Source organism: Diospyros lotus, chromosome 8 (genome assembly GCF_014633365.1).
Source record: "Diospyros lotus cultivar Yz01 chromosome 8, ASM1463336v1, whole genome shotgun sequence".
In the NCBI taxonomy this organism is placed as follows: Eukaryota; Viridiplantae; Streptophyta; class Magnoliopsida; order Ericales; family Ebenaceae; genus Diospyros; species Diospyros lotus.
The window spans coordinates 10,289,965-10,300,107 of record NC_068345.1 but is presented as its reverse complement, the minus strand read 5'-3'; the positions used below and the strand labels follow the sequence as shown (position 1 = coordinate 10,300,107).

Below are 10,143 nucleotides of genomic sequence, written 5' to 3'. Positions count from 1 at the left end.
TGAATTGAGCATTATCCCATGTACCCGAGTGGAAGACTTAGTCTCTCCTAAGTCACCTAACAAGATAATCTCAAGTCATTTTTCAAACCTTTTGATTGATCCCAAGAATTAAGAAATACATTTCAACAGCAAATGAGAGCTAGCAAAGAAAATAGATCGAACAAAAATATGCAACAATAATGGTTGGTAAAGAAAAAGGCAATAGAAGTATAATAATTATCTTGTGCACAATCAACTTCAGTACTAAAATGATTAAAAACTTACATCTATAATTAACTGTTTGATAGTTTGTTTGGGCCTTACTTGCATTTGGGCCAGAAAATAAAAATAAAAAAATCCTGGGCCTAAACACGCAAAAGCAAACACGCCCAGTGGGACTCGAACCCACAATCGCCTGATTAGAAGTCAGACGCCTTATCCATTAGGCCATGGGCGCCCTTGAATATTAAACTAATTTAAATTAATATTTAAATTGTTGCCTCTGATACTAGCAATAGAGTTTGCTGTTGCCATTAATTTTAGAGCTATTAGCATGAAAAATTTAAATATTTTATTGTGTTTTTGTAATTTTATTCAAAAATTTTAATTTTAATAATAATGTCCTGATTTGATCAATTAATTGTTATTTTATCCATGACCCAAATTAGATTCGTCGGCATTCAAGACCTGCTGACGTGGCATGCCATCTAACATTTTTAAATATTTTTAGTAAACCCCACATCTACATGTATAAAAAAATAAAACAATGTTAAATATATGTTATATATGTGTGTGTGTATGTTATATATATATATATTTACAAAAAAAGATAGGTAGAGAACGGGGACAGTAACAAGCAACGATGTTGGGTTAAAGGCAGCGATCGATCTATAAGCTAGAGGTGGTGATGGAGGCCAATCTGGAAGCTTGATGGTCGATTGTTAACGTCAATGGGGCTTAAGCAACCAATGGCAAGAGCGAGGCAGCCGACAAATGACGTCATCGGCCGGCAAGTGCAAAGGGTCACCGGTCGATTTCTATGAGGTGGCCCTAAGTAGGAGGAAGCCTAGATCAATGGTTGATTCGACTTCCAGATCAGTCATTGTCGTCGTAAGCAGGAGCAAGCCAAAATTGATCATCACCTCCAGCGTTGTCACCGTCGTTCACCATCGTAACCGTCATCATTGTCGTCTTCCATCTACTTCCTTCTCTCTGTGCAGATATATATATATGTTATATATGTTATATATATATATTTAATATCATTTTATTTTTTATTTTTTACATATATGCATGTGGGGCCCACTCAAAATATTCATAGGGTTAACCGGTCATGGATGCCTCTCGAATTGAATCCGAGTCGTAGATAAAATTACAACTATTGATCAAATTGAGACCTTATTATCAAAATTGAAACTTTTAGATAAAATAGCAAAACGCTAAAAGGTTTAAATTTTTTGTGCTAATAGGCCTTTTTTTTTACACATATGCATGTGGGGGTCATTTAAAATGTTTTAAAATGTCATATGACATGCCACGTCAATGGGTCTTGGACGCCGACGAATCGGATTTAGATCGTGGATAAGATTGCAACCAATTAATTAATTAAATCGGGTCCTTATTGGCAAAATTAAAATTTTTGGATAAAACCATAAAAACGTGAAAATATTTGAATTTTTGGTGCTAATAACCTTAATTTTACTGTATTTAACTTTTAAGTTTTGAACAAAAAATACAAACCCAGATTTTCATTTGAAAAAGATAAATATGAGCATGGTTTTCTTTTGGAAAGAAATCAAATTCACAGTTTTCTCTCCATTCAACCCAACATCCAATAAACCAACCATCGATTTTCTTTCTTTTTTTTCTACATAGAGATGGGTATTTTTGGAAATATAATATATGTAAATACATAGAAATTTTATCAAACATTGTTTCAATTTTTATTTTCAAATTTTGAAAAAAAAAAATCAACAGTATTATCAATTGCAACATTTAGTTTTATCTTCTTAACAAAAAATTATAACAAACAAAAAAATCAAACCAAACTAGTCATTATATGTTCAGAGGACTGATATGTTACCCAACACGAATCTTTTTTTTGGGGAGGAAAGGGGGGGGGGGGGTGGGGGGAGGGGAACATGAGCAGTAGACAGAGGTGTAGTGTGTGCAGGGGGCAATATCGAGCAACATATCAATTCTATATATCCTTATCAACTCAAAAGTATTTGTTTTTGTTAGGATCTATGATTCAAAATGTATTTTCATATAATTGATATGTGCTGTTTATTTGCATTTTGATATATGCATTTGGGTTTTATCTTACTTACATTTAATTGAAGTTTAAATGTGTATATGATTTGCTGATTATTTTGTGGGCAAATTAGCCATTAGGCCGAAATCTAATTTATGAGCCAACCCCATTTGTCATGTGGCCCATGCGATTTGCCTCAGCCCAGCCCGGTTGCTTGCTGCTATATAAGGGCAGCTTCATGCCCTAATTGGTTCAGACATGATATTCCTCTTATTTTGAAACCCTATGTTCGACACACTCGAAGTGAGAGTCTCTTTCCTTGAAAATCCTTCTCTTGTTCGATTGATCGATTTGTTAGTAAGATCTATTAGTAAGTGTTGGTATTGTTTAATCTCTGTTGAAAATCAACTGAAGCGTGAGGGATTGAAACTAATAAGAATGCAAATACTTGTCTTGATCACGAGATCAAGTTGAATAGATTATCTCTTATTCTTGAAAGTGTATTTATTTTCAGTATTGTATTCAATATCGTTGTACTTGTATATTGATCTTAATTTCTTTATTGTAAATCGATGTAATCTCTTGCAATCGAAAACATTCATAATAGATTGACTAGAAACGGAGCCTTTGCCGTGAGTAGGATCTATTGATCCGAACACGTAAAATCTTTGTGTTCTTGTGTTCTTTACTTTTCTCAATTTATACTTGTTCTTGGTTGGTTTGGCCGATTAAACAGGATTAATACATTAACAATTTTCTTATTTTCATAATAACCATTAAGTTAAATTCAAATTGATACTTACCATACTTTATGAAGTGTCACATACTGATATTTAATTATTTAACTCTTCTTTACTCTTTTTGTTATTTTTTATTTTTTCATTATTAATTATCAACTAAATGAATGGTCTTAATTTCATTAACCATATTCACCCATCAAATTCGACTGACATTTTCAAATCTCATCATCTGCGAGGCTTAAGCCACAACTTGGCTAACACTGAGAAGGATCTCCAACTACTCATCACCCCACAAGAAATATGCCAAATGCACCTTATGACCGACTGTTGAATATTTTTGAATTGCATGCATGAAACCATTCTTATCTACCACCAAAGATGCTTGATCCTTCCTATACATGAGCACACAGTTTCCGGATGAGATGGATATTCATCCTCAACACAATCCTAGAATTCCAACTCCAACTAGTTTCAGTGCACAGAGAAACTTGCTAGTTGCTGAAAATTCTCACCCTTCTAAGAGCATATCAGATTGCACAAGTCCTTGATCCTTTCTTGTGAGATATCAGTGAAGGGGAAAACCCTGTATCTATCGTCGCCTATGCATGTTAGAGTCAGCCTCCCCGTATTTATTACAGTCTGCATTTACCATACAACTCAAGTAAGTATCAATTTTCAACTTTATGGAGCCAGATTTAAGTACCCAATAGAAAGGAAATATTCGTAGTGAGATCAACATCTGTTGTCGAAGAGAATAACAGTAGATAGTCCATAATATTTTTAGTGCATGTACAATTTCCATGCCTAAACATCCGGAACTTCAAGCATTTCTACTCAATAACCACTAAGAGTTAAGCCTGTATGAAGTTTGAAAATTCATCTTCCTTTTTTGCTGTTTATATGTTTGTTCTCTCTCTCTCAATGAAAATAACTTTGATGGGAATTATTCTTCCTGATAACTTCCTGCTCCGGCTAATATAAGGTGCCTAATGAATGTACCTCTTGATTTAGAGATTATCCACAAATTACATCATCTTGAAGGCTAAATCTCTGACTGAAGAGATAGTGTGAAAAACATGGAGGTTTGCATATGACCACAGCCACTGTGGTCCTTTCATTAAAACAAAGTTTTCCCAGAAAGGTTTTGGGCAAAGTAACTTTTCCTTCCCAAGAAACAATTTTCATTATCACAAACAGAGATGGTCAAGTGTGTTTATCTCTATTGCTATCACTTTATGCTCATTAAAGTTGCTTGGTTTGAATCAGTTTAAACTGCTGACTGAAAGATTGTACCTCGCAGTACACCGGCTTATCCTTGCAGCTCCACCACTTGGAGGGTATACAGTCAATATATCGACACCAGCCACAGTACTTGTTTACATTTATCCCATGAAAAACTGCAACAGTAACTCCTGCAATTCTGCACATGGTAGAGGCTCCCCTTATAAGATCTCATAAGATGCGTTCAATGTAATGCTGAAAGATAATGTGTCCAGGAAAGGGAAGTTTACTCACAGAAGGCTGTAAAGAACAAGAAAACTACTCCTCAGCACAGGCCTGTCCAACTTCTGCCTTAGTTTGACAGAACATTTGACATCGTAATCAAATAAACCTGCTTTACTTTGAGCCATATGCCCAAACTGAGGACTGAAGAGGAGCACAAATCCAAGAAGGAATCCCGATATAAATCCCCCCATATTTGAAAAATTGTTCACATAAGGTAGCAGACCGAGGACAATATTGATCACTGAGATAGACAGAATAGCTAGAAGAGATGCAAACTGCAATCAAACAAAATTATCAATCACCAAATTACAAGGCCAGCAGGTGCTAGGTGATTCTTAAAACTGAAAAAAAGGTTGAAGAACCTTGTTGCTGTAAAACTTCCAGTTTCGGATGAGACCTGAAAGCATACCACCAAGTAGTCCAAATAGAGCACCGGAAGAAGTAATTGATGGCTCATCTCTGAGAAACAGTGCACCTACCAAACTACCACTAAAAGCAGAGAGTAGGTAGATAATCCCAGTTCTAACTGCCCAACAGAAACAAAAAAGAAAGAATGTGAACTTGTTTGGTACAAGAAATGGTGCTCGGTATAACTCCCATCAGTTGGAAAAAAAAATTAAAAGCAAGGAAAACTTACGTGGTCCAGATTCTTGCTCTAAGTGAATACCAACAAAGATAACACTGGAAAGATTGATTAGAAGGTGGAAAACTCCTGCATGCAACCATGGGCTTGCAAAAAGGCGCCAAGTTTTGTGATGTTTTGTCAAAATTGACTCTCTAAGGGCCCCCATAGAGTCTAGCCTGAAAAGGAAGAATGTGAATTTACCAATAATTAGCAGCAATCAAATATGAACTTTCATGTCAGGAGCATCTGAAGAATAATTGAGAAAACGGCTTAACTTTAGGTTGTTAATTGTGGGAAACATTTCAACTGAAACTAGTTCATTGCTGAACCAACACCACATTTTATCTTGCAAAACGGTTCTGAAGAAAAATTGTTTTTGTTCTTTCAGACGCGCATCTAAGCTCCATAAGGAGGCAGATACTTTCTGCAAGCAGGTTCATGCATTCTCAAACATGAAATACATAGACTAAATTCACTGCCATAAATTTCTTGATCTAAGTAACCGAGGGGCATGGGGTCAGAGATCAGACTCCTGTAATTTTGTGAAAGCACATTACCAGGGGACTGGGTCAAGGACACAATCAAGGGTGCTGGTAAACCACGGTACTGTGAAGAACTCAGGTTCCAAGCATTCGTGAGCTGTCAATGATTATATTTCCATAGTTGAAAATTTTTTCTTTGGCTAAAGGAAGCCATTGGCGAACTAATAAAAGCAGCAGTGGCATTATGGGTGGACGGATGAGTGCAACTCTTTGAGGAATGAATCTGGAAACCAACTGAAAAAGTAATGCAAATAACTAAATTGTCCTTTGGAATACCAAAAGGAGTTCCATTTTGCATTTAGATTCATGGTACAGATTCATATTTGCTTGGGTCATCGCATTGAGCAAGCTTAAGTTTGTGATGGCAGCTCACAAGGTTACTCCTATTCATAGGGCACGGTATATACTACCAAATGTCTGTTATGGGTGTCCAAAACAAAATCCTTCCAGAATTTGGCTGAGCCATCTTCCCACTTTCAACTACCATGCAAAAGAAAAACGTGTGTTATATTGATTTATAAAGGAAATGTTCTATGAAACATAAGGAGTAAACAATACAGGTCATCACCATCGGAAGCAATAGCATATGGCATATGTCCATATAAGTTGGAAGAATATGAGGGGAAAAAACACAGGTAACTAACAGGCAGATCTTATCCATCCATTTTCCTTAATTTTTTTTCAAAATAATAAGAAAAAGGCTATTAGACCATGAATATTTCAAAATTCAAAGCAATCAAGTGTACTAAAACAAAAGTTGTTAGAAACCCCAATTCACAAATGCCAATGCATATGTAAATTAGAACTTTTTAGACTAAAAACTGGACAGGAACAATCTAGTCCAAGTAAAAGAAATAAAGCAAGATGGCTGGGTAACAGTATGATCTGTATATGTGTGTATTATAATGCAAAACAAAATTGTATTTGAAAACAAAAAATTTCCAAAGAGATAGCTGAGAGGGGCAAGATACAGTTAGAGAATATCTGGAAAAATGGGAAGTAGACTTGGAATGTGGGAGTTGTCTGATTTTCTGAGACCCCAGGAAACAAAAACCCTTACTTCCAATATAAAGCATAGAAATTAAAACTTCATTTTGTTCTCGTTTTATCCGTTTCCGGAGCACAAACACAATGGAATGCAAGAAATGCTTCTGTAACAGATGCCTGGTTAGTGAACAAGAAAATGTTCTACCCAGACCAAGAATTTCAAAAGCACACCACGTAATTGACACTTCGTCCCTTTCATTTTCCTTCAAGTTTCCTTAGAAACGTAGCAGAAGCGTTATATGGAATCGTGAAAAACTAACCTAATCAAAGAAACTAACAACAAATTTAATTGGTTGCCTCAGTGTTGTCAGAAACCAAGCAGAAGCAGAAATGAGAATACAAGAAACCTTGATGAAACCACGCAATATATTCTAATTACAAAATATACGCCAAACAATTGGCATTTCATTTCCTAGTTTTCTCACAAATCAAACCAGGCCAAACAAACGATCATCAAAAGAAATTCCAGAACAAGACCTACTAGGGAAACGAAAATAGAGAGCATAAAAGGAGAAACAGAACGCTGCAACTCACGCCGAAGCTGAGGGGCCGAGCAACGGATTTTCCGATAAGGGCTGAAAGGAGAGCCTTCCCAGTGGTTTAAGAGCGCAATGGGCGTGAGAATTGTGCCAGCAGTCGTTGACGATCATTGTGGCTGCGAAAGCCACCAGGTGGAGGACGATGAAGAGGGAGACGATCCAAGTGTTCTCCCTCCCCTCCGACAGGGGTCTGAAGAACGGCACCTTCTCTTCTGAGGCGGCGACAGTTTCAATCACTTGGCTGGACTGCTTGATTTCGATCTCCGCCTCCTCTTTGGCGGTCGCCGCCATTGTGTGTTTGTGTGTGTGAGAGAAAGGGGGGGAGAGAATTTGCAGTTTTTGACAGCTAGGCGGTTATCTTTTGGCGGGAGATATAATTGAAGAGAAGGGGGGAACACGTGGGCTTCAAGATTGAGCCCAATTTCTGCTGGTTAAGTGGGCTTTCAGATACAAAAATTTGGCCCATTAAGTGCCCACTTAAGATGGAAATGGATACTTGCAAACTCATAAATTGGTATGAGTTTTTACATAAAATTTTATGCTGAATCTATCCTGCAATTGCTTACAATTTTGAAGAATTTTGATTGTATTTTTTAGAATAAATTGCATTCAAACTATATACATATTGTTTAAAAATGTTTTTGGAGGTCTCTACCTTTTTTTTTTTTTTACTCAAATGCATGTTTCATTAATTCAAAAATGTTTTTGACAAGATGTCCAAACAAAAAATAAACCATAATGATCTCTAAAAACATTTTTAAGCCACAAATGATCTTCGTTTGTACAAATGATCCAAACAATATGGTCTAGCTGTAATTTATAATTTATTTTATATCTATATGTATTTGTTATATATATATATAGGATTTTTTAGAAAAATAAAGGTATTCTTAATATTTAGATTTATTCCTTTTTATTACAAAATTTAACCTCACATATTTTATCAATTTTTTGTATTTATTTGTAAAATTTTGGGTAAATGTCACACACCACTCTTGAGATTTGACTAAAAGTCATTGATGTAATACCCGGGAATAATTTGAGGATAAAAAGGATATTTGATAAAGGGCATAAATGGAATTTTGGAAAAAAATAGAACTATAGGGTACACTAACATAGCTTTGGACGACCGAATTAGTCAGAGGGAGTACCCCGGACCCTAGATAGCCAAGGAAAAAGGTATAGTATCGACGAGTGATTTCAATTATAATTTTTAGTGATAAAAGAAATGAGATCGGGAACAATTTTTGGTACAGCAAAAATACAGCTGCCAATTAGGTCGTATTACCAAATTGTTATAGACGATGTCCGAAAAATCAACGAAGTGTGTCTAGGACTAATATTTGATGTATAGAACAACCCTTAAGTGGTTTCAGGTTGAATCGAGTGGATTTGAGGTCAAAACGATCAATCGGGCCTAAGTGCAATTTTCTAAATTTGCCCGAGGGAGATCAAAACGGTAATTTTTTGAAAGTTTCAAGGGAGAAATGAGAAGTACTAATCTTGAGGGCCTTAGTGATGGTGCTAAAAAGATCAGGGGCTTGAGGATAAGGGCCAAAAATGTAAAAGAAAATTTCAGAGAGCCAAACTGTAATTTTCAAAAAAAGCTCACGCACATAGCAGATCTGGCCGAGATTTTGGCCAGAAAATCTGGCGATTTGGAAGCTCATTTTCTTCAGGGCATGGGCAAGAATGGTCTAGAAGGCCTGTGGGAAGAGTTTTGGCTAGAAATCGGCCACGTTGGGGTGGGTTTTGACCTATAAATAGCCAAGGGTTTCGGCCGAATTTGAAGCACCAAGTAGCTCGAGTTTGAGGGCCAATTGAGGGAAGCCAATAAAAGGCTTTTGATCCTTGAGGCGAGGGGAGCATTTCTGGTGATTTTCGTGAGTTTTCAAGCTGGTTTCAGGAAATGTCGAAGGTGGCCAGAAAAGGGAGGCGGACCGCCACGCCGCACTTGTAAACGCTCGATCGGGAGCCTTCCCGGTGTCCTTTCGGCCTGAAACCAGTGGGATTGGGATCGACTCTTCGTAGGCTTTCAGGGGGTACCGGTTTCGGGGGCATCGGAGCAACCGCTGGCGACCAGCTGGCCGGAGAAGACAATGCACGTGCAATGCACGCGCTGTCCTCACTCGCAGAAACACGCCTAGATGCGTGGGGACGTGTGCCACATAGGTAATTTCTGATTTTTTTTTCCAAAATTCTTGGAAAATTATTTTATAAATTATTGTGTAAAAATATTTGAGAAAATAGTTGTGTAGATATTTATTTTGGATTATTAGAGAAGAAAATGGGAGAAAAATAGGAAAAATGTGAGAAAATTAAGAAAAATTATAATTTTTGGATAAATGTGATGATTAGGGTGCCTTGGGGGTTGAGACGAAGTAACTCTTGCGAAGTTCGAAGTGGGCACGCAAATCGAGACGTACCGCGCTTTTCAAGAAGAAATTCGAGTTGTGCCTAAAGGTGAGTGATTCTACCCGAAAAGACTTATAGTAGTATGTGAATGGTTTACTTTGAGTGTTCATCCCTATGGCTTGGTTTATTGTGATAGTCTGTTCAAACGGTTGTTTACACATGCATTGAATTTCGTAAGATAAATTGCATACATCGAACTATTGATTTTATGTTATACATGTTATGATTTTTCGGCATTGGCATGTTGTGTTGTCCACGTGGGACGTGGGTTGTTAACCTGTGACGTAGCTCACGAGTGTCAGCACTCGGAATGCTTGCCAAGGGTTAATGCTATGTGACCCACTTGGGACGGGGCTGAGACAGACTTCACCCTACGGTACTCAAGTGGCGGGACTGAGAGTGGACACCACCCCGATTGTTGGCTCAAGTGGCGGGGCTGAGAGTGGACACCACCCCAAGTTCCTTTGAGCAATAGCATTAAGGCCGAGATATCGTG

The 10,143-nt window shown here is 37.2% G+C and overlaps 1 protein-coding gene and 1 non-coding gene across 2 annotated transcripts; both read right to left on the bottom strand.

Moving 5' to 3' along the window:
* Positions 1-363: 363 nt before the first annotated feature.
* Positions 364-436, bottom strand: TRNAR-UCU (transfer RNA arginine (anticodon UCU)). The gene has a single exon. It is a non-coding gene; the product is annotated as a tRNA-Arg (tRNA).
* A 2,743-nt stretch (positions 437-3,179) lies between these two features.
* LOC127808343 (RHOMBOID-like protein 8) lies at positions 3,180-7,560 on the bottom strand. Its single transcript, XM_052346850.1, has 6 exons — positions 7,228-7,560; positions 5,117-5,280; positions 4,842-5,005; positions 4,489-4,754; positions 4,267-4,393; positions 3,180-3,612 (listed from the first exon to the last, which is right to left on the bottom strand). Exons 1-6 carry the CDS (start codon positions 7,521-7,523, stop codon positions 3,490-3,492), a joined length of 1,140 nt encoding a protein of 379 aa, XP_052202810.1. The 5' UTR covers positions 7,524-7,560; the 3' UTR covers positions 3,180-3,489.
* Between the last annotated feature and the right edge of the window lie 2,583 nt (positions 7,561-10,143).